Below are 25,446 nucleotides of genomic sequence, written 5' to 3' on the forward strand. Positions count from 1 at the left end.
TTAAACTAGCGCAAGACATCAGGAGTCTTCCTCCCCACAACTAATAAGTAACCCCAGTTACACAGGACTATTTCTCAACTCTATCAGTAAAAAAAAGATTTTCAACAGCAAACATGAAGGTATTACATTTGAGGTCCTAGTCAGGACAAAATGATACATAACTTATTACAGAAAAAAATCTTCCACGTAACCAGTGCTTAAAAGAGACAGTGAGTCTGGGTTAAATTCTTCCTGGCTTTGCACTATTTAATTGAGAGACTGGAAGTTAAGCTTTCTGATTTTTATGTTAATGAAATTCTAGTCCCAGAGATTAGAGTATACCACTTGCAAGATATAACTTCCCATTCTCTTGGGATGAGATAATACATCGGATATATTTGTTTCAAAAGAAGTTTACCAAACTGTTACACTCACATCAAATGTGTGAAAAGGGCCTCAAACTATGAAAACAATTTAGCATAACACACCTCACATTAGAAAATATCTACAGTTCCCTCACATACAACTCATCTTTGGATATGTCAAAATTTACTGCATTTGTGCTGCTGCTATAACTACTGCATGACTGTAGGATAAAACAAACCAACAGAGAGGTAGCAAACGGACAAAACACTTAATTCCAATTGTTTACACACAAACTACAAAACAGACTCAGGTTTTGCCATACTTGCAACTTACCCCCCCCCTTATATAGACTTCCTATTGAAAGTTAACTCTCTGTCAACAAAAGCATGGGTTCTCAATAAAACAAAATTGCCTGCCAAGCACACCCCCCCCCCTTTTTTTTTTCCCCCCCCCCTAAATCAAAAGGCTCTCCAGAAAAGCCTCATCTCATCTGAAGTAGAAAAGATGACAGGACTATCCAGTGCTGTTGAGGATGCAAACCCTAAGATGTGACTGGAGATTCTACAGCTAAGCTCCGAAGTCCCATCAATTAAATACTTCTTAAACTGTGCAAGATAACAGCAGCTTCCTCACAGCATTCTCAAACTCTAATGATGGATCCCAGTGCACATAAGATTCAATACGTATGGATACAGCCAGCATTTTTAGTTACCCTAGTAATTTTCTCTCCCTCCCATTCCTAGCTCTCCCACAGCATTCTCTGATATATTTTTAACAGCATCACCCTAAAAAAGTGTAAAGTTTTTTCTTTCCTCCAGGACTGTAGTTTTTATCAAGTTGTGAACAAATGGCAGACTCAAAAGTTTATTTTTCAAATCAAGAAATACAGTCAACAGCATGTTTGTCCACTAAACAGAAACGCTTGTAACTTCCCCCCTCCCCCAGGGGGAGCTATGAGTTCTTAGCAAACTAAAGTTACCCAAACGATATTCTATTTGAACCAGGTTATAAAAGCAGCAAAACCAAGTCATTGATACTCAGGCACACAAATCCAAAATACATCTTTGTTCTGACATGAAGAGAGGAAACGATGAACACACTTCCTTTGAAACAAGCTTCCTTGTTTCAACACACAAAAGTATCTCGTCACCAAGTCCAGAGACAACCACATAACAGTTGACACTGCACGAACTGGTGTTCCCACAGTTAAAGGAATCAATGAAAGCAACAGGCTGATGAGCTTATGCAGATGAAACCTGGAAGCCTTAAATGGCTGTGGATCCAACTAAAATGGTTCTCTGGCGGTTTCCTCAACCAAGTTACTTTCAGCACATTTCAGTTTTCCATCTAATAAATGGAAAACCTTTGTTTTAAACCTCTCAAACTAGTTCTGAAAATTGCTAACACTTTTTGACATGTTGAAGCCTATGTCATCATTAGATCATTAAGATATATTCATCTACCGCTTATGACAATATTTTTTTTAAATCCTAGTCAAAACCAACAATGCCATCAGAATTTGAATAATGTGTAGCATGCAAGGAGCTTCACTTCCAAAGGTCAAAATTTTACCTTCAGCTTCAGTATAAAAACTTCCAAGTTTTCAGTTAGAACACTTCAAAGTGTTTCATTTTTTATTTCTACATGAAGTTTATCAAAAGAGTAACTTGCCTGTTATGCAGAATGGCCCAGACTACAACAGGGATATTTTCAATATGAACAATGGGAAATGAGTATTTATTTTCTACTTGTACCTTTGAAAATACTCCCCCATTCATCCCAAATGAATTAAGTCTACTTAGTTATAAAAAGGTATTGAGGAACTATTCTAAATTGTTTTTAATCAAAGAAGTGACCAGTGTATTTATTTATATTTAGAAAAAAGTTTCATCTTCAAGACCATCCAACTGCCTTCATAAATTAAAATACTCCAATAAATCTGAAATACTATCACTTGCATATAAGTGATACAACCAGAAGTCCAACACACCAGTGTAAGTGTATTGTAAAGCTCCAGATGGCCAGTTCTCTTTAATCACAAAAGCAATATTCCTCCAAAAAAAGCCAAAACCCCACACATTATCCAGCTGAGGACAAGAGGCTGTTATTTCGCCACAGTTTCAGAAACTGGACATCTGTTTTAGTAACTCAGCACTTGGATTCCTAACTACTTCACAAATTGTAACACCTACAGCCTTCGCTGCAAGGACTGAAAAATCCCACCCATACCCTACATGTCTCAAGAATCAGACATTGGTGAGAATAAAAGGCATCAGTATTGCCACACAGTGCTCTGAAGACTGTCATTCACCTAAGACATGGAATGTGTTTTGTTGCTTTGTGGATTCATATTATATTAATCCTGCCTATAAATCGTGGCATTCGATCTGCCACCTTTCCTTTCTGTCCTACATCCCTCCTATGAGTTACTTCATGTTTATTGCTCCACATTCAGTTCTTTTTCCATCCTTTCAAGTCCCTTCCTCCTTACAAAGCACCAATATAATTGATAAAAATCTTTCTACTTTGAGCCTGGAAGACTAAAAGATAATGCCTCAAAGCATGTCTTGCCTTACTCTCAGGACAATGCCCAGGTAAAGATGACTGTATAGTCACCAGAGTGGATGTAAGCTAGGTATAATACAATAAGGCTCATCCTTTGTAAAATTAGACACCAGAATCAAGTTAAGAGACACAAATCTTTAAAGCAAACAAAAAAAAAATAAAAGTTCTGTGTCTTGTTAAGAGCTGCAGTTTGACATCAACACATAAATGGAAAGCACGTAAAAGCAGGTATTGCATTGGTGCACACAAAAAAAGAAGTCCTAAACGTGGGGGCTTTTAACACATGCCCTGTTTATCTTCCAGAAGAGCTGGAATATGCCAATAGAATTTCAGTAAGAAAATAAATTCTTGTATGCATTGTACAAAGATATATAACCCCATCTACTACATTTGTCACTTACATTTCCAGTTGCTGTAAATCAGGTTTTGTTCCCTTAACTTTTCCCCAGCCTCTATTTTCAATATTTTTTTTCTGCCCTGGGCAGTCACAGCAATTTCCACAGTGACAGAGAACTGGTCATATCACCTGCAGTGCTTTGATCAGCGTCAGAATAAAAGTTAAAGAAAAAAACAAACTACTACCCTCCCTCACCCCCAAACCATATACAGTCTAAAGTAAAGCAACAGGGTCATTGTTGACTGTAAGGTATCTTGGGACAACAGAAGAAAACCAACAGCCTTCGACTTAAGAGAAACAGAGCAGTAGTGTTACTTCATCCCTGACTGAGGATTAAAAAAGAAAACAAAAAACAAAAAACAACAAAAACCACACACACAAAAAAACCCCAACCCCCCCAAAAACCCCTCACATACTAGTTAAAGATAGATAATCTCCATTCTTGTCAGACCTGATAAAGGAATCATGCATGTGAAAGCTCACACCATTTTGCCAACTATTTTACTCTAAGAAAACATAGTACCTGTCACACAAAGCTTGCTACACAACCTAGAAAATTTGATTTTCCTAAAATAATAAAGACAGATCTTGCCTATAATGGCTGCTTTCACACGTGGAAAGTTTCTGAACAGATAGATGCTCAGAGCTTCACGTCAGGAACAAATCCCTATCATACATCAGATTTTTAAGTGAGCAGATCTTGGAAGTTTTGTGCCTCCCAAAGGCAACGTGCCACCCCATATAACTGAAAGCACAGTACACACAAACTTTCAGAAGAATTTAGCCACATGAATTTCTGAAGACTCCAATACACACCAAGTGCAATGAATATGCCATTTTAGAGAGCCTGACTGCAATGCTGAATTTCCTAAATGACTGATCGACTTCGATTCCTACTGCAACATAGCAAATTAAGTTCTTAACTCAGACTTAACTAGATTGTGTATTAAATATTGAATTCTATAAAACTTGATTGTAAACCTCGATGAACGAAATTCTTCAAATACAATAATGGTAGCTTTAAGAATAAATCTCACCATTAACTTTGCATCGATACAACCAGTATCCCTGAATTTCAGAGTTATATTCCGGTATTTTCTCAAACAAGATATAAGAGAGTCCAAATTAAATAAAGAAATCTGTAGTTTCATGTGATAAGTCAGAGATACATACAAGCATTGAGATATAAGTCTCAATTTTTCTATCTAGAAACTAGTAGAGCCACAGACTCTAAAATGAAAATTATCAGATAAGTAGATTGTGTGTATTTAGCACAACTGTAGTTAAGTTTTATAAAACACCTCAGAGCACATCAGGGTTGTTTTCAGTTTTGCTTATATTTGTTTTTCCCTTATACTGCAGCTAGATGGTGCAGAAGAACAGCAACTTGTTAGCTAAACTCGTATTTAAAGGGTATCATGGCCTGGTAACACTTGAAGTCTTCCCCACCAGTGGAATCTGATCACAATTCACTTATCTTTCAATACTGGGTTACAGCTAGGTCTGAAACAAGTGTTTTGTCAGTGTTCTGAGCTAACCTGTACTTTTAAGCTGTTACAGCTGACAGCTGCTCAAAATACTGTCACTAGTAATTGTCAGTTCCAAAGATGCCCATTTTAATAATTCGAGGAAGAATTACATATTAATGCTGAAGTCATAAGTAATGCAGGCCATGTACAGATAGCTGCAAAGATCCATGCCAGGAATTTTTCCACATCTGCCCCTGCATTATGGTGTCACAGGAGATCAGTCACTTATTATGACCATCATAACTTCCTTCTCCCTAGCAATTTTATTAGCTGCATAGAAGTTAATAGTTAAGAATACTAAATAAAATGGACCATGAAGAACTAAGGGTCACTATAAGGCTCCATGAAATGATGGCATTTGATAGAACAAAGAGTCCAGATTTTCTTCCAATCTCAACCTCCTAAATTAAAGTGTACATGAAAAATAAAGCACTCTCGTTTACATGAGGATTAATTTTTTTAAACAGTAGCTATGCAAGACTCATCTAAAAAAAGTAAGATCAAGAATTCCTAGGGACCAAAACAAGTATTTTTTTCAGAAACCAGAAGATCCCCGAAGCTGTTCTCAATCCCTGCTGGACTACCTGTAACAATGCAAGAAAACTTACACATTACATGTGTTACATTGTTTAAGTCACGAAAGCTCTCACACCATCGCTACTTGTATCTTTGCATCCTTCCAGCATTTCCCATCCTGCTTGTTAGAGAAAGTGCCCGTAAAGGCAGCTGTGAAAGGCAAGGAATTTATGAGCAACACGGCCTTCTATGAAATGCACCTACAAGGTTCAGAAACAAAGCTAAGGTTAGCTGATTTCCCCCGCATTATTACCGACACATCTGCCGTATTAAAATGTCCATGTCACCAAGGTTACATAAGGCCTGCATACCAAGTTCATCGTGCAAACTGCTACCGCCTACAGCAGATGCAGTGGCATGTGATGCTTCTAAGTGGACACTCCCATTTCTCACCAGCAAGGAGGCGCTAGCGCCCAGCACAGCGGCCTGGGAAGGGGGGCGGGACTGCACTCTGACCTGGGAGGAGGGCTGCTGGCCTTGCTGACCATCTTGAAGGCTACGAGAAAACACGGATTGGGGAACACGTTACCAGGAAGAAGAGGAAAAATAGCCAGAAGTGAAGCAAAACAAGACTTTTTAGTTTAAAGCGGAAAAAGTATAGCATTAAGAAGCCACTTATTAGGGTTAAGATAACCCATGAGTTCCATATAAGAGAATACTTGGACACTAGTTATGTCAGTAGTCTAGAGACACAGTTCCTGTCCTAACTTCTTGCAAGTAGTAGTGCTTTCTAACATCTCCCCAAGTGACCCTCAAGTATATTCTTATAAATCTTAACTTGTGGCTGCAAAAGCAAATTACTGGTATCACCTACGTACAGGAGTGACTATTCCAGTCTTCTCGTGACAGTTAGGGTCCTTTTTGCTCATTGAGGTATGACTTGATCAACTTTGTAGTTGGCTGTTTGGGGTTTTTTTTGGTCACAGTAACATCACCTTTCTTGCTATTAATCTGTACTCTAATTACAAAATGTCTTCAAGCTTTGTTAATAGCCACATGCTACCACAGACCTTGTAGATAAAGTTCTGAAACCTTTGGATTCAGAAATTTTTGAATATATTAAGAATGCTTAGAACAAGTTATTAATTGCCAGAAGTTTAAGTCTATTTTAAAGTTACTTTGACAGCACAGCAAGAGCTTTATTACTCAGTACTATTACCACAAAAAAATTTTCTATACCCAGACACATACCTACACCAAAAAACAGGTTTTAAAAGTCAACTTGGGCTTCACAGAAATTTGTAAGTTTACAGCCATAGAAGTACACAAAGCTTAAAAATGCTAGTTGTCCTCTTCACAACCTTCTCCCTGCAAAACTATTGTATAAAACTATTTAACATAGGTAAAACTTTTTTTAATAACTTGTTTAATATGAAACATAGCAAAGTGACAGAATAAGTGACATTTACACTTGTATATTACATCTACTTTGCAAGATTAGTGGTTTTATTATCCTTCATTTTGTGCATTTAAAGAAGTTACATGTCACAGTCATTAGCCGTGGGACACGATCAAATTAACAAATTACTTTTTTTTAGACAGATAAAGGAACTTTTATTTTAAAGACTATGGAGAATATCTTAAAGTCTTGAAAAACATTCTCTATCAACTGTTGCTTTTAACATTTCACTGTTTACAGTGTGATGCTACAGTTAGCAAGTGAGGCAACTGAACAAGCAAGATCTTACTAAGAATTGAGGGGTTATATCTGATGTACTTGCTTTTAACAATATTTTCTAGAACACCTACTTTTCAGTTCTTTTGTTAAGAGCACCACTGGAAAACAAAATACGGATATAAGAACAGGTGTTAAGAAAAGCTCATGCAAAATAAAGCACACATGCACACAGCTCACAAGATAAAAATTGCAACTCATCATTATCGTATTCTAACATATTTGAATCTGAACTTTTTTCAGTGTTTTGTTGCTGTAGACATGGCTCTCAGTGAGCTACATAGCAACAAAAGCCCTAAGGAAGCTCACAGACATGCCACATGCCCTCATTGTCTCCCTTAAGTATAATCAGCAACACCAAAACAATGCTGAACAATACTGCTTTCCCTTACATAGTAGCTATGTATCAAAAGGTATATACAAAGTTGCCCTTTCAATAGTTATTCACATCAGTCACAAAAAACCCCAAAACCTAAACATTAACAGATTGCACAGGTATGCAAGAGAAACTTACTCTCTGCCTAATAAATATCAGAATAAAATTCTGCTTCAGACACTTGTGTTCTCGTATCAAACGCACATGCATACACCACCAACTACACAGGATGCCAATATGTTTGACGTGCCCAAAACACTGTTGACATTTAGGCAGGACAAAAGCAGGGGTAGTTGGCTCTTTCGTTGTGGGGTTTGATTTCTTTTTGTTTTATTTTGAAGTTACCAGGCATACTACTCTTGTGTCTAATTTAGCATCAAAACAGCAGAATTTACTAGACCAGGTTTTACTTAAGTGCCTATCACTGCCAAGCACATACATACATAATGCCATTGTCTCTTTTATTAAATATTCCACAGAGGAAGTGAAACATAATTGCAATAATGGATAGGAAATTTAAAAAAATAAAATCAGATGGAACTCAACAAGTTCTAAGGGAACATCCCCACAACATCCAATTTTATGCAAGAGTTAGAAGATTAGGAGATTAAAGTTTTGCTGGCAACAATAAGAAAGAATTAATATTAGGGTAATTAAAGATTAGTAAACCTAATACTGCTAGATGTTTAACACCTGAAGTCATATGGATTAGCAATATCAGGAACTAGACTGAGACAGGTCACCACTAGCATATACAATTAATGCCAGTACAGTTGCAGCGATCTTCTGAAAGGATCTTGGTGGTAGCTGGCTAAAAGTATCTGTCATTTCTTCACATTTCTTTGTTATACACAATTTTTTTTTTTTTAATCTTTCTTGGGAGTTTCTTCTTCCAACAACACATAGAATTTTCACTAAAATTAAGCTGCTCATATAAAAGAATGTTTTTTCAGACCATTCATCTAGAAATCAGAACAGTAATAAATATAATTTTGCAGATAAATTCCATTTGAACTACCAACTGTGAAATGTATGTCAAACAAATCTGAAAGCACTTTGGTGTTTGGTAGGACTAAGGCAATTTAACTCCAATCCAAGGGACCGTCATTTAGCATCACAAGCAATGCTTTGAGCAAAGTAACCTCAATAAGTATTCAATACTGAACATATGTTTATAATACAAGTATTTTTGATAATATGTGTCATTACGTCAGAGAGAATAAAGTTGTGTTTCAGTGGTTTTACTTAGAAAAGAACAAATTTAGATAACTGGAAGGTACAGAGAGGAAATACAAGACTAGAATATTTGTTCTGCTTTTTCACCCTTGAACATCTTGTCCAATTAAAAAGTTACTTCCCTCAGCTTCAGTTTTCTCATGATCTCTCACTGAAGTCCAGCTTAAGCCATGGGAACCTTAATGACTGCACTGGCACGTGAAAATGAGGCAGTTATTAGCCTCAGTTTATGACAGAATCCTTTATTTGTCCTACTTTCTCCCTGTCTAATAGAAAGAAAACTCACTGTTTTCTGGCTAATGCACAGTTAAGGAGCCCTGATGAGTCTGCACAGCCTCTTATGAACCAACACAAAACTATGCTACCTTCCTCTTAAAAACAAAAAAAACCAGCCACCACAAAAAAAACATATCAGAAGCAAGTGAATGCAATAGAGAGTAGAGCAAAAGTGATCCAAGAGAACGCAAAGTTTTAGCATCCCTCACTATGAAGTAAATTACTAACTTCAAGTTGAACAAGCTATGTTCAGCAAAACCAGAAGCTTAATACAAAATTATCTGAAATGTGATTACTGCTACAGACTGCACTAGCCAGTAAAAACACATCTAACTAGGTTCAGTCCCTGATGTGGCAGAAGTCAATCCTTCTTTTCTTAGATTTTACATACCATTCTTGCAATCCTCCTGCCTGAGGAAAATTTAGAAACTTAGTCCTTGATTATTTCAGTGGTGCCACATAGATGGCACAATTTCTACCCCATCCTCTACTGTAAAGTATTTTCTTTTTATTTGCTCAGTTTCTATAGCTTTTTCCACTTAAAAACGTTACACAAGTATTCCTTAAACACAGAAGCAGACTGCTCCTTTTACTAAAGGATAGCTCAGCATATGAAGGAAGATCATTAAGAATACACAACATATACAATTATTCCTGCATATTTATCATATAACCGCGGGAAGAATTCCTTTGGTATGGATGGGTGAGTGTTCCTTTCTCTACAGGCAATGTTCTGCTCCCCACATTCTCCAACACCATAGGCAACCACGGGATTGAAAGATTCAAAAATCAAGTTTAAAGACTTATTGTGGTTGCTGTTTCTACTGTTCAAGCTGACAGACAAGAGTTGCTGTATGTAATGTATCACTAGGCTCAGTATTGTTAACAAATGGGCCAGTGAAGGCTGGGGACTCCTGGATACATGTATGCAGTTCATTTTAAGTATTGCCAAGGCATGCTAAGTGCCACACAATTAGATTTAATACTGAGCAATACTGACTGTGCATTCTACAACAAAGGCATCGCTATTACTTCATGTCACTATTATTCTTTTGCTGGAAAGACCTACAGGATGTTCATAAAATGGTTTACCTGTGTTTTAGACTTGGAACCTTTGCGTGTATGATTTAGCTCTTTATCATGTTCTTCCATTTTGTTATCATGCTTATCTCTTACTATCTACAGACGTGAAAAGTGATTACACTACTAGTCCCTAACGCTTACTTTCTTAAAGGAAAGAAAACCAAAATGAGGAGTGATGAATAATATTTTCTTGGGTTCTTTTCATTGCTTGAAATCAGAAGTTTCTAAAGTTTCTGATAAAAAACAGTGAGTCTAAGTTTGTTAGCATTAGTTCATTTTGTTATCAATCTGAAATCAGCTGTAACATGTTAGAAACTGGCTATCCTTATCATTTTGAAAATAGTGCCACATATACATGCACAAGTCAACAAGCCCACAGTGACATGCAGTGACAGCTCAAGGAGGTTATGGTGGGGAAGGAAGTAAAAAGTGCTTTTTTGGCAACACTGGTGGGTGTAGGGAGAAGTGGTCTGCTACATGCATGCTAAATATGGTGGAACATTTAGATACCCTACCTGAGGGGTGATCCGATGAGCAATGTAGGAGGGGTAGGGTTACTCCCTGCATTGTGCCGGCGTCGTACTGCCTGACGCCTAAATGTGCTGCGTTCACGACGAAACGTGACAGTCTCCTCGCTGGCTTGTGCTGCTGCATCAAGACAGACTTTAGGTCAAATAAGAACCCATCCTAGTTACGTACACAGTAACTTAAGACTCCTTTCTTCCCCCTGACCCTCCCCAAGTTAATGAGCTTGACTTGCAACAACAGAAGTAGCTTATTCAGTGACAGTTCAAATAACCTGCCTCAAGACAGGATCACAACACATAATTATTAGTAAAAATTTGGGTAGCTGGGGGGTGGGGCGTGTCTGTTTTTGAATATAGAGCTTACTTTTCTTTTTACCCCCAGATGCAAATATCCAACTTTTTTTGTAACCTGGCTATCTCGCATCTCTTCCATTTGCACAAGGCAGGAAGAGACAAAACTGATCTCACCCTTTATCTCATTTAATAGGAGAAGCCTAAAGGACAACCAGAAAGGTTGTCTGACACACTTCACTGTAGTATTCTATTCACAATTTTGTAACTTCTGCCGAACAGGTAGGGTTGAGGTTAACCTCATCACACCTCCTCAGGGGACAAAACAGAGTTGCTTTCTTCTTTTTCTTCATAAGCACCAAGGGATACGTGTTGCTCATTTTAGACTAGTTACACTATGATTTGGAGGAGCAGGGAGTTGAGATTAAGTGAGGGAATAATTTCTTTGTAAGGATTGGTGGCTTTGTTATTTCAACTCCCCAAATAAAAACAAAACAAAAAGAGTGTGGTCTACTTATAAAGCAACACTGTAAAAAACAGTTTGTATGTACATAAGGGAGTCTTAAGATTTTTCCACAGATTACCACCCAAAATCCACCTGTGCTCCCCAAACTTCACAGCCTGAACAACTTTGGATTTGGACTGCTTATTCGCGTGTCTACAATGTCAGTCTTCCTCCTGAACCAAGGAAGCTACTAACCAATTTGAACACAGAGCACTCAAATGAATGGGTCATTGAGAAAACAGGTTTTGGCAGGCAAGTGAAGGAGGAGGAAAAAAACAAAACTTGACATGAAGTCAATGCAAGAGGAGAATCACAATCTTGCAGGGGGAGTCACAACTTGGTAGCCAAGAAGCCTGTTACTAGAGTGAGAAAAAAAGATTGTGTCAAGCCAAAAGAAAAAAAAAAACACCACACTAAGGGAGCGATGCTTTTTTATAGCAGAAAGATCACAGGCATCACTTATGCACATTTCAAGTTACAACATTCCTGTCATTAAGCTTTCAAAACTTACCAGCAAAGAATCTAATGCTGATCTACAGGGAATAGCAACCTATAGCAACCTGCTACTGCTGCGTATCACTGCCACAGCTCAAGCAATAAAGACTGCATGGAACATGAGCCTAATTCTACTCATGAACCACAGGTTATCAAGTGAATACTGTGTATGAAACTTTACTCTGTAATTTGCTTTAAAAGCCAAGAAGCTACATGAAGACATTACTTTAAGACCAACATTAAAGTTACAAGCATTTCATTACCAAAGCGTCAAAAGTTAAGGACATCCTTAATTCAGTCCTTTCCTATAATGTCAGGAAAACTGTGGGATTGCTCACTTTCTCCTCACTCCTCCACAACCGTTTTTGTTATTCTAAGCATGAATAGATGATACTTCCCTTTCAGTGTATTTCAGCAAGAGTTCAATACATTTCTCTTGTGGCTTAATATACAGCTTTATGTTTTGTTTTAATACACAGCCTAATTCCTTCAAGGATTTCTTTATAGCTTTAATACTTGAAACACTAGAAAATTAAAACACACTAAACAAGACAGTATGAATCCTGACTTTTTTTCTGGTGGATTAAGTTAACACAGAAGAGGTCAAAACTGCCCACTAATTTTGGGTGACAATTTGTAAAGCTCAATTTTTCCAGTGTATACATCAGCACATAAAAACTCATATATTCACGACACAGCTTCCACTGACTTCAGATGCAAAAGCAATTCCACACATTTCTGCTAATCAGGTCACAGTTAAGCACCACGAAATAAAGAACACTGACTAGTCTTAACTGAAATGTAAACATCTTCATTACCACTAGCATGGTAAACATCAGCATTACATCTTAATTTCCATTTGCAACTGCTTAGCAAAAGCAGCATTCAAGTGCAGTTTCAAGGCAGCATACTTAACATTGACAATATCTGCTTTTCTTTTCATATTCCTTTTCACTAAGCATCACCTTCTGCAATAACTGAAGCTCAGATTATGGAAACACTCCATACACAGCTCCAATTTATCACTAAAGCAAGTCTACCTCAAGCACTGACTGAGGCAGTGCCCCGGGAGGAAAATAGGTATAAACATGTTTGAAGATTAAAAAAAATAATATTCAAGATCAAGATTCATATGTACTTGGGGATTAAATTCAAGATTGCACGGGCAAATAGTTCTGGCATTTGCTAACTTCTTATTATTTCACTTTAACCTTTTGAAAGCAAACTAGATTTTTGTGTACATTTCTACCTAATCTACCAAGGGTTTTTTCATTTACCTTGAAACTTTTGTTCAACACACATCTCCTACATATGCTCTTCCTGAATGTGAGTGATGACATTCAGGATCACTAAGCAAGTCTAAGTTCTTTTGAGAAGACTGCAGAGCTTCTCAGCCCAACAAGCTCTGAGTCTGCTAACATTATGCAACAGCTCAAGAAGCTACATGTTGAAACCATGACTAAAAAAGTAAAAAAAGCAGTCAAGCAGAAAGGATTAGTGTTTGTTTGAAGTGTGGAAAGCCAAACTGAGCAAAGTTTGGTTTTGTTTTTGGTTATTGGTTGGTTGTTGTTTGTTTGTTTTTTTTTAAAAAAAAAAAAACAAAACCCAAACCAACCTCATTTTAAAGAGCACACCAGATTAACATAAGTAGCTTTCCATACTGGTATATTTTTTTTAATACATATTATTTGTGTTTCTACTTGTTTTTAAATGAGATGCAGTACAGCTGCTCGTGAGTTCACCAGTTGGATCTAAGGTAAAGCTCCTAAATTATCATCTGTCATGCTCTGAGAGCAGTTTAATCATGAAGGAAATAGTTTTGTTTTAACATAAATAAGCTTACAAATATTTACAAAGCAAGTCAGTGTTTTGATGTTTAAAACCAAAACTAAACAAATAAAAGTAGGATAGCTTTTTAAAAAAAAAAACCAAACCAAACTCAAACTCATCCTTAGACCATCACTCATACTTCCCAAATGCTGTTACTTACAACCACATACTCTAGACTCCAGAAAGGTAATATCCAACATCTACACTCATGTACAAAATCCAGATGTAATAGGGAGAGATAAACACAGGTTGTACTTTCACAGTTCCTGCTTACTTTAAACAAATCAGTAAAGGAAGACAAACCTTTCAGCTTACAGAGCATTTGTTTCTCAAGTCTGTCCTATTTTTCTGTTTTATTCTAAACTTTCATGTTGAAACACTACACTAGTATCAAGAAATTTAAGTGTAAATTTCTTCTGCATGTTGTCATATGAATTTGAGCCACCAACATTATCTATTCTCAAGAACAGAAACATCAGGTTTGAAGTTCAAAGTGCAAAAGTTATGAATAGGAACCTACATCCCAGAGATCAATAAAATAAGAGGTGGAGATGTAATGACAACTTTGTAGCAAACTTAACCCTCCTGCACCTACTCCCAACTATAACACACCTAATTTCAAAGAGGAAACAATTTGACTTTTGTATTTGTTAACACAAATGCGCATATGAACACATATTTATTAAAATCCATCCTTTTTTTTTTCTTTCATTACACTTCTAATTGCAAAAAAGCCAGATCAGCAGTTACACACCTAGAAAGTCATGAAGATATCATTTCATCACCACACATTTGGAACCATACTTTCCCAATACAGGGACTAAAATCTACTGCAGAGGAAATTCTAGAATAACAAATAATTCCCATCACTTCGCCAAACAGCTGGGAATACCTGACCATAGGTTGAACTATCGTGCCTGCAGGTCATGCCTTTCCAAAATTTCTTTCTATACTAAACAAGTGGTTTTGATGTAAGCCTCTGTAGTTCCTCAAAGTTTTAAACAGAACTGAAGACTCAAATTTTTGTCTACAACTATACAATTGTTATACAACACGACTAGCTTTAAGAAACATAAAATGCAAGTATATTTTTCACAACAGGCACATTTACATACAGAAGGCAAAACATTTACAACACCATCCTGCATGTGCATATCACTGCTTCTAACCCAAGCTTAGAAGATGGAAACTGAAGAAGCATGAGATGAAAAAGTAGAATTTCCAAGTTTTATTGCATTAAAAAGTCACACTTCATTTTTGCTAGGCAAAAACACTAAACCCTGTGCCTCAGATAAATTTTGAAATACAGATAAATTCTTTCCAAGTAAGAAGATTCATGGAAAGATATGGTATAGAGGTAAAACAGAGGTAATGTATCTATGTGGTATACCACAGAGTTCTCAGGGTAAGAATGGCAAACTTCTTATCTTGCTTGTTCTCTTTCCAGTCTGACTGGAAAAAAAAACAAAACACCCACATACAATGGAAACCACAATGTCCCTCACTCCTCTCAGGATCGACAAAAAAAAATAATAATACGTCACTTAAGTCTACATGGTTTTGAACAGTGGTCAGGTTAAGCATGGTTAAATGTGCACATGGAACCTGAGTGATGCTTGGACATGCCACTTCTCTCCCTACCAAATGGGAAATTGCGATCTATTTTCAACCATTTGTAATGACCAACCCTACAAATTCTCAGTGAGAAACAAAATGAATAGTTTATGGCTTATGCATTCACATAAGCAATGAAATCTGTCTTCTAATACTGAACATACTTTGCCAAACCAAATAGCTCAAATTTTGCTCTTCTGTATAGACCATCTATATCTTGTGTTGGAAACCTCAGAAAAGCCATACCTCTCACACCTGTTTATTGGTTAACACCACCACTCTTCTCACAATTTAGGCATTCATAGTTTATTCTCATGTGCCCCAACATAATTTTAAAAACCATATTTGTAAGATAACCAAGTATAAAGGGGTCTGTTCAGTCCACATCTTCGGTATACAGTTACTAATCACCATGGATTATACACCATCATAAGACCTACAATTGCACTGATTTCTTAGACATCTCTGATGAAAAAGCAAAATATTGGCTTATAGTATTATAACTTACTGTGGACATTTAATGAAAAATATCACTAATGATATTTTCTGAAGAACAGAGATGTGGGCAGCAAAGAAGAAACAATGATGAACAGAGGGACATCTCTAAGATATAAACTTTTGCTAGAAAATAGGACAGAGGAAAACACCACAAGGAAAGCTTGTCATAAAAAGAAAACTGAAAGAGAAACAAGGGAAGCAAAGCCCAAGACTTCAGTGTTGTGGCTGAATGTATGAAAAAACAACAAACAAACAAGTTTGAGACTAGGCCAGAGGAATATTACATCAAACCAGTCACTACAATAATCTGAAAAGCAAAACACTGTCAAGCAGGGAATAACCAGGACAATGAAACCATCTGTTTTGACTTGGGAACCAAACATTTTTACAGACCAGCCTGATAGACTAATTTCTATGCTAACACGAAAGATAAAACTAGAAATCTGAGTTATTCTACTTCACAGTATTTCCCACATGAATTATTTCACTTTTTAAAACATTAAGTGTTACACACATAGACTTCTTGACTATAATGTTGATGGACTTGAGGTCAAAGAGCTAAAGCTATGACGTAGTCTTATCCCCTTCCCGATATAGTCCTTATATCCAGGGATTTGGGTATCGGTAGCTAGTAGTATGTTCACGCAGCAGACTAATGTTCATAACCTACATGAATCTTCATGAAACTTAGTTCTGACTTTGGATTTCTTCACCTTAAGGAAAAGATACTTTGAATCTTTAGAACATACAGCCTTTCCAGCTTAAGTGGTGTTCTGTGTTAGTATATCATACACAGGAAGTCACATTTGCTTTGAATGGTCTTCTATTAACTATAACACCATATGTTAATTACTAGCCAACTTTGATATATCCTGGAATTACATCTCATAGCTACATTTGGCAGCAATATGAGCACTTCCATTACAGCTTAGAGAGCTCTCAGAACTGTTCTTGGCTGCATGCATAACAATAAATCCAGGTACATCTACAAAAGTGTATGAAAAAAAGTGGCTTTTAAGTTTAAGTTAGTAGATGCAGCTTTGTTTATACCAACTATCAAAACTTCTTATTCAACTCCTGTTTGAGATGAATACTTGGCAAATTTACAAACAACACATGCTACTTGTCAACAAAATCGAATCATTTTTTCCAAATCAAGTAAAAATTATTGCAAGAAGAAGTTGCACAAACACTACCAATCTAAGACATTTAACAACATCTCACTCTCATAGCAATGCAAAATATTTGAAAAGATTTATTTCTTTGGGAGGCTTCAGAGAAATTAACCAGGGTCAGATTTTACAAATAACACTCCCAGGGAAAAAAGAAAAAAACCAAGAAATGATATCACATGTATTTTGCTTCATTTTTAACTTTGGTATATGTTATAATGCTTTGCCATGCATTTTTCATCAGGTATCCTGACTTTCCCTTATGCAGCCCTGCAGAACCTTAGGTAAAATATCTGCTACTCTGTAGATGACAGACTAAGGCAACGTGTTTCTACCAAGTGACAGGAGGACTCTTACCAGTAGTACTCAGGGCTTTTGCCAAGCAATTACACACATTCCTGGCTCTCAACAACTACTGCTGTGAGTTGGACAAAACCTGAGGTTTTTGTTTGTTTGTTTGCTCCCCATCACCACCTTTATGGAACCACAAAGTCTCAGGAAGATGGTATTTATTTTGGTCATAAGCCATCTAATGAAAGATGCCATATTAACCATGAGCACCAGAAAGGGGACAAAACCGGCAGGACAGAGTCCCCACAATGTACTAAAACTGGATTTTGCCTTGGTAGGCAGCGATTAACAATTAGTAGATGCAAGATTCATGCCAAGTGTTATTTTGTTGTTAAGTTCCAAGACTGCAGAGTTCCATTTCAGCCTTGCACATTGCTCCTAATGCCGTTTACATCTTCAAGTGTTTAATGACAACATCTCAGCTCTACTGAGATGACAGAATATTCAAATATCAGAGGTAATTCTGTAAAACTCAACCTTTACACACAAAAGCTGTGACAGAGAAACATCATGCTTTCAAAGTCAGATATTGGGAAGGGTTAACATTAAAATTTCTACGTCATTCTTGAACCAAATGCTGTGTACTTTATGACACTGCTAGTTGACACCTAAAAATCAAGTAAAAGAATAGTCTTTCAGTTCCAATAAAGACCATCATGTAGAAGAGAAGCCCTTCTAGTGGCTAATCTGCTTTATCTGATCCAGTTACAGGAGGGGTCCTGCTGAACACATGAACAGAGATAACTAACATAACACACAACCAGATTACAATAGCTTTACACATTTTTCAATTTCTACCATTTCTAAACTCTTTCAGAGTTTGATTTCTCATGCGAAACTGTTTGGTTTAGCAGCTTGAATGTGAACTGATAGACTCCCACAAAACAGATCAGAAGCCCCATCTTCTGTAACTGTATTAAATTCCACCTGCAGAAAATGTTATCAAGCTAAAGCCATCAGAAGCATGGAACAGCTCTACGACACAGGCAGAATAAGTAATGACTGTAGACCACATGCAACATAAGCACAGTAGGCAAAAATTAATATACTGGTAGCAGCTGACACAACCGTTGGCTGCATGGCAGAGAAATGAATTGTACTTTTAACTTTGGAGAGGATACTGTCTAATGATTACAGGCAGATACACTAAGCATATACGTACAAATACACAGACTATACAAATGAACAGGTTTCCATATGCCATATGAAACACAAGATTCTAATGCAAGCTCACAAACCCCTATTTTGCCTGCCTGTAGAGATGTACTGCAGACCACACAACAGAACACTATGAGCTGTTATTTCAATATCACTATGCAATGCACAGAAGGAAAATGCATTACATTACACACAGTTTTATTTACAAAAGAGTATGTAACTCCAGAACTTAAAACAAATAAATAAATCAATCTTAAATTACAGCAAGCTGTAAAAGACAGTAGCAACTTAAAAGGTTAATCTTTTACAGTTAATATAGAACTGGGAGAGAACACTTGACTTTTCAGGCCAGCTCAAGTTTTACAAAATATCACTGTGTCATATACAGCATTATGTTGATTCTTTAAATCTTTACAGACAGCAATCCAGAAGTAGCACACATCTGACAGGAACCATGCATAGGAGAGTATCAAGGTGGTATTTCCAAATTACCACTAGACATCTAGGCAAACTTTTAGACATCTGAACAACTTCATCTAACCCATAACCCATCAATTCACTAGCTACTTTTAGGGGCTGCGTAGTTAAACAAGGATAACAACTATTTTAAGACATCTTCCACTTTTTGCTATACATCCACCACACGTATTTATTTACAGAATTTTCAAGTGCCATTTGTCTACATTTTAATGAACTGCAATTTCTATTCAAATGCACAGGTTATCTTGTAAGAAGTGAGTCATTCACCGCTTCCTGGCATAAGATATAAAAGAAACTGCTAGAGTTGTATCTGTTGAAGTATAAGATGTACAGGTTTGTATAGCATCCTCCTTAGTAAAAGATTGCTAAAAGCCATACCCATTACAAAACACACTTTAGCAGTTACACAAACAAGAATGTAGTTTTTAGTTTACTCCCTAAAGACTTCAAGATAAAATGAAGTTATAATTACTGATTTAAGTCATATTTGAAAAACAGGAACAGAAAGCTGCTGACTGAATAAAAGGAGGCAGTATTAATATCAGTCTTTTGGTTATCCAGCACGCATCTGCTAATTATTTGTTTCAGAAAGTTATCATAAGCAATCACAGAAATGAAAAAGTGTTTATATAAAATAATCCCTTCAACAGGAGATTGGACCAGACAACTTCTAAAAGTCCCATCCAACCAATACCCTCTGATCTTATGAAAATATGAACCAATTTTATTCCGTAATTCATCTGCTACAGGTAAATAAAATAACTTCTTAATTTTCTCAAATAATTTCCATACACAAATATGATGTATATTTATATTACACATGTATGTCTTTAAAAACACTCCCAAAAGGTGAAGACAATTCAACAGTGGGAAATACTGAATATAAAGCAATTTAGATTATAAGAAGTTAAAACATTTTCTCTGATTACTATGAGCCACAGGTAAGCCCAAAGGAGAAAGCCACAATTAAAGATACAGCTGTTGCAAGACTTGTAATATCAGCTATAAATTTGGAAAAAAAACCCAACACACACACAAACGAAAAAAAACCAGTAGAAACAAAGGGCAACACAAAGGAATTACTCAGATTGATCATTAACAGATAAATTCAAAATAATGACTCACTTGATGCTAGACATAACTGCATAAATGTTTAAGTAATGCTAAAGAAAAATAAGTGATGTTTTTGTTCTGCTTTCAAAAAAAAGCAGAATGACATTCATTTCTTACAATTATAAGGGAAATATTTCCTATTTTATTGGTAATAAGAAACATAAGATACAACAAGTGTTATTAATCATATGATGTCATTAGATCTGGAGAAGCTTAATCCAGATTGCTTCTTAAAGTCAGCCCGAAACCCATGGGTGCTCACCACTTATTAAATAATAATACTTCAAAATGGCCCTTATTTACACAAAGTTTAAAGGGGAAACTGAAGAGAATAATCTGGCAAGAATGACAGCAAGACTTCCCTGCTTTAAGCTGCTACAGATTTGTATCTTTAAGATCACTTTTAAATATGTTAGGGTTGGTCTTCCCAACATTTCACCCTTTAAAAGAGCAATCAAAATATCTGGCAATATACAGTGATCAGTCATGCACTGATTCTTTTGGAGTACTGACAACTCATGAGCCCATATGAACTCTGACACATTCTCTAACATAAGACATGTTAATTCTCCTTTGCATATAAGGAGAGAACCCTAACAGTTTTAAGCTGTAATAACACAAACCAAAGTGAAATTAAATCTTGTGCTAAGGAGATCATAGAGTCAATACAAATGGTAAATACAAAACCCAGACCTTTTATTAGTCAAATTACTCTCCAGACAAAAAAGAGCTGTCACTTTAATAAGGCATAATAAAATACGTATTAAGTGTTTAGCTTGCAGAGTTAGTACTAGAAGAGCAACCTGGACTCTTTCATTAAAGCTACTACAACTCGGTCACTGGGAATAAAAGAAAGACAGAAAGTACCAATACATGCAGATTATGTTTTTGTTTGTTTAAGTGAAAGTATCTAAATAGGTCTGAGCTAATTGTAAACCAGTCGAATTTGATCAGTAATCCATACACAGCTGAAATTCGGTGTTTTTATTTCCTCCCCGGAAATTAGTTGTACTGATTTTTAGAGTTTGCTCTTATGTCAGTGTTGGGGGTGCAGAGGGGCGGGGAGAAAAAAAGACAGAACTATCGGTCATATCTCATCTCACTGTGAGTTGGAAGTATCTCCTTTTAAGATCAAAGAGTCACTATACTTTGTTTAGGCAGTCTAAATAACAATAGTAAATTAGCTACAATTTCTTTAAAATGTCTACGTCTTGATCTAAAATACAATTTTATTAAGCATTTGTGTGCTTAGCTAACTAGATTATCTGGTAGGTATTCCCCTCAAACCATCCCAGAAGTCAGACTGAGGTAATTAGCAATCCCATACTGCTCTGAAAATATATTTTAAATACACTTATCTTCCATGACACAAAAAGCCTTCCAGTTAAGGCAGTCAATATGGCTAACCAAGAAAAGACACTGAAACATCATAACAAATGATAAACAAAAAAACATTTAAGAGCTCCAAAAATCTTCTTAAAATGTCCCTATTAATCCATATTAATATCAGTTACTACAGGTAAGCTTTGTACTCTCATTACACCATTCAAAGCAATAGTTATAGAAAGTAAGAGGAAGCTACATTCCACTCTCCAGCACAGGAAGGTTATTGTGTTCTCATAATGAGGACAAAAAAGAAACCAACCCAAAGTAAACAACACTGTCTAGCCAACAATGGCAAGGCTAAGCAAAATCAAATCCCTAGGAGAACTCAGCTTAGTAACTGGACCATCATAAGAATGCAAAATTCAAGGCAGCATGGTAAGGGTTTTGGGGGTTGATTTTTTTGACACCACCTCAAGTCATGCCACAGAGTTCATCTAAGAGGCAGCAGAAACTTCATGCAATCACTTGCCATGTTCCCAAATTTTCTAAACTGCACAATCTTTAAAAAGAAAAAAGAAATAGCCTCTCTTTTATTGTTAACTTTTAAAATAGTACACATAATTTGAAGTTTGAGTAATACAATGGAGCAGGTCTGATTTGATCACAAATAATTTTAAGATACAGCTCAGGTTAGCAAAGACTGCCAGTTGCAAACCCGTAACAAATCTACCTATAGATTTCATAACATTTGTTTGAATTCAGCTCCCATTTCTGTAGATCTTCCAAGATATGATGAACGAAATGCTTTGTCAGTTTTACTAGGCAAAAACTAAGAAACAGGAAGACACTTCAGTATAGTTGTAACTTAAGTCACCGATACCAGACTCATTAACAAAATACGGCAAGGTACTTCTGGTAGGTCGTTTACTTACCTCCACTTGCTGATTCTTGCTCTTCCCCTTCAGGAAACGTAGCCTGGCTTGGTAAGCTATTCCTAGAACGAGTGACTGACTCTAAGTGTGAAGCCCTTCCCAACAGAGATAGCTCATCTAGCACCTCTCCTTCTTTGGCTTCCAAATCAGATTTTGAAGTGGTTAACTGTTTTATGTTACCTGGTGCCATTAAACTATTTGGGTCATTTAAACAAGCTACAGTACCACTGTCCAGGCTTAATACTCTGGCACGGTTCTTGGCACTGTTTGTGCTAGAAGTCCGACGTGTAGATCGTTTTTTGCTAATTCCTTCAGAGCTTACGTGGGTTTTGTGAGCATTTTCAGGGTCTGTGCCCCCACGTTCTTTAGAAACGTATTTGGTCTTTAGAGCACTGTACTTTCCCTCAGGAGACTGGCATGAATGGGAGGTGGTGCTGGAAGAGCTATCACTGCTGAACTGGTGAGCTGACTGCATACTTGATGTCCTGCTCAAGTCACTTTGATCACTGGAGTCCTCATCATGACAAAACACAGCACTATGAGGTTTAGTACCAGATACACCTCGGAAGGAAACATATTCCCTATGCCGACTTGAATCAAAACTACTAGCCCGCTTTTTTCCTGTCCTTCTCCGGCTGGACTTGTGGGTAGAGGCTGTTCGATGTATTAAGCTAGAAGATTTTGGTCGGACATCTCCTTCTTTTTGTTTTCCACTTGTTTCTTTAGAAATTCTTGAATCTACTAGCACAGCTAGTTTCTCACTCTGCTCATCTCTCTGTTCAGCAGCCTTCCCAGGTGGCCTGTCAGCTTGCGTAGTCAATTCATTGGCATGTGGGTTCTTATTGGCCTCTTCTGAAGCAGAGGCACCAAGACCTTTCTGACTGTGCATCTCATCAGATGCATTAGAACCCTTTACCTCTTGAACACCACTGTTAGTGCTCACTTCCACAGCAGTCCTTTCGCTACTAGTCCTTTTGTCAGTAGTAGAACTACTGTCATCCTCTGAGTCAACATCGCAGTCCTTTTTCTTACCGTCCTTTCTCTCTTCTCTAGGAGACTCCTCCTCGTGCTCTGACAACACACTTTCTATATGTGTTGAGCTAGTATGTTCACTTTTATAGCTACTGATGGTACTGTTAGTGTCACGATCAGTCCCACTGCAGTAGCTTTCTGTTGAACCACTGCTTCTAGTACTCAGGCTTCTCAGACTGTCCACACTTTTGTCTGCTTTCAAGGATTTGCTCTTCCCACTCTTAGTCAATGGTCGAGGGCTGCTACTTCTCAGAATGTCATCTAATTGAAAAACTCCTGAAATGCAAGAGTTCTCAGCCAAGGACTCTCTGGATCCAGAAGGGGGCTTGGAAGCTTCTAACTCACTGACAGGATCCAGTCCTCGTCTTTGTTGATAGAGAGGGAAGTCATTTAATGAAGCCTCTGGAAAAGCAACAGCAGAGCTAGAAGTCCTTGGTACACCTCGTGGTCTATGATCCTTCCTATAGGAGTGAGAATGCAGAGTTACAAGCGAAGCTACTTCTGGGTCACATGCACTGGTTTTAGACTGGTCCACAAGCTGGTTGTTCGAGAGGCACACTTTGTCAGTGTTGTCCCTTGGCAAATCTTGTCCAGAGGATAATGAAGGTTGGATGGAGACAAACGAGTCATTCGACACCAGACGAAAAAGCTTCCGATCAGTTGCCAAATCTGTTTAAGTACATATTCAAAAATATTCATGTAGAACATTCATGTAAGTTATACAGTTTGCTTTACAACTGCTTGTTTATATGAGATAAAGCAAATAAACTGACAAATCCATTTGCAAGTACTATGAACCACATTACCATTTCAAAGATTTCCTAGCATCTGGGCAAACCTGACAGACTTTTTTTTTTTTTAATAAAAAAGAAACCATCGACTCCAGCTTAATCTTAGCAGCTAATAAAAGACAACACGATTATGACAAGTCCCCAACTTCCTCTATTGCTCACGTCTCAGACAATGTTTTTATGTATCCCAAAGTTTCTTCATTATAAAAGGGTACCCTGCCTTTTGTTTTATTTCCTACATGCAGTAAACTGTTTGTTTCACATAAACTTTAAAGTTATTAATGAAAACAGAGTAAACCCCATTAACTCTGAAGTCATTAAAAAACCCAACAAAAAAAAAAAATCACCTTACCCACCAGATACCAAGTAAGCTCACACTTAGCAAGGATGAAGGCAATGGAACAAGTCTATTTGTACTACAATGAAACTCCCTATGAAGTTATTGACTTTTACTACCTCTATAACTGGTGCTGTTAAAGCAAATCAAGAGGATTTGCTGTCAGCTCTTGGTCAGAGCAATCATTTGTGTTATCCATCACAAGCAGTCTCCTGTAAAAATGTCCACCTGCAGGCAGTACTGAGAGTCAGGCTACTTTCCTTTTTGGTGCTATCACTAAAAATAGAAGATCTGGAGGGCAAGTTTACTACAGTTGCTAGATTTTTTGTAGAGCGTATTTGCACATGCGTAACTTAAGAGACTTCAGTTAGTCAGCTGAAAGTAGCAGAACCCTGCTGCCTATTACAACAGCACAGCCACCTGTAACCCTCTATTTTAAACACACATTCTGCACTCAATCACACAGTAATGACTGAATCAGTAAGATTAGATTGGCCAAAATGAACTACAGTATTCACAGTTAACTTCTTGCTAATCACCAGGTACTTTAAAATCAGCAAACAAAAGATTTCCTTCATTTTATGCTCTATTTTAGTCTGAGCAAATTTTTTCCCAGCAATGAAGCTCAATGAAAAATGAGATCTGAAACAAAACTGGACAATTGAAGAATACAAGCGAGCAGTTTCCTTACATACTAGGAAAAAACAATTACAAAACTCTAATAGCTTGCATGTTAGAAGCAGTCTATAGCTCCAGAAACACAGAACTCTGAGCAGGATTATTGACTTTACAGAAATGCACGCCTGATTTACAAAAATTCATTTGGCTGTACTGGAAAACAAAGCAAAGCAAATTAGTCTACAATGAAGTCCATGAATCCCAGGCCACTTTCAGTACGAGAGAGATCATCTAGAGACATGTAAGCTCTCTATCTTT

The 25,446-nt window shown here is 37.0% G+C and overlaps 1 protein-coding gene across 25 annotated transcripts in view; it reads right to left on the bottom strand.

The window, feature by feature from the left end:
- PCNX1 (pecanex 1) overlaps positions 1-25,446 on the bottom strand; it is a 104,302-nt gene that overhangs the window by 59,854 nt on the left and 19,002 nt on the right. For 18 of the 25 annotated variants that reach the window (XR_012586714.1, XR_012586712.1, XR_012586716.1 and 15 more), the window contains 3 exons: positions 22,351-24,051; positions 10,574-10,706; positions 5,724-5,908 (listed from right to left, as the gene is read on the bottom strand). Coding sequence is in view for 15 of the 25 variants with exons in the window: in XM_074584806.1 (XP_074440907.1) it covers positions 5,724-5,908; positions 10,574-10,706; positions 22,351-24,051 (2,019 nt within the window). In the remaining 10 variants the exon portion in view is untranslated. The remainder of the gene's footprint in view (positions 1-5,723; positions 5,909-10,573; positions 10,707-22,350; positions 24,052-25,446) is intronic. The other 7 variants (XM_074584810.1, XM_074584808.1, XM_074584805.1 and 4 more) reach the window with 4 other exon arrangements.

This window comes from Larus michahellis, chromosome 4, assembly GCF_964199755.1.
Source record: "Larus michahellis chromosome 4, bLarMic1.1, whole genome shotgun sequence".
Lineage (NCBI taxonomy): Eukaryota > Metazoa > Chordata > Aves > Charadriiformes > Laridae > Larus > Larus michahellis.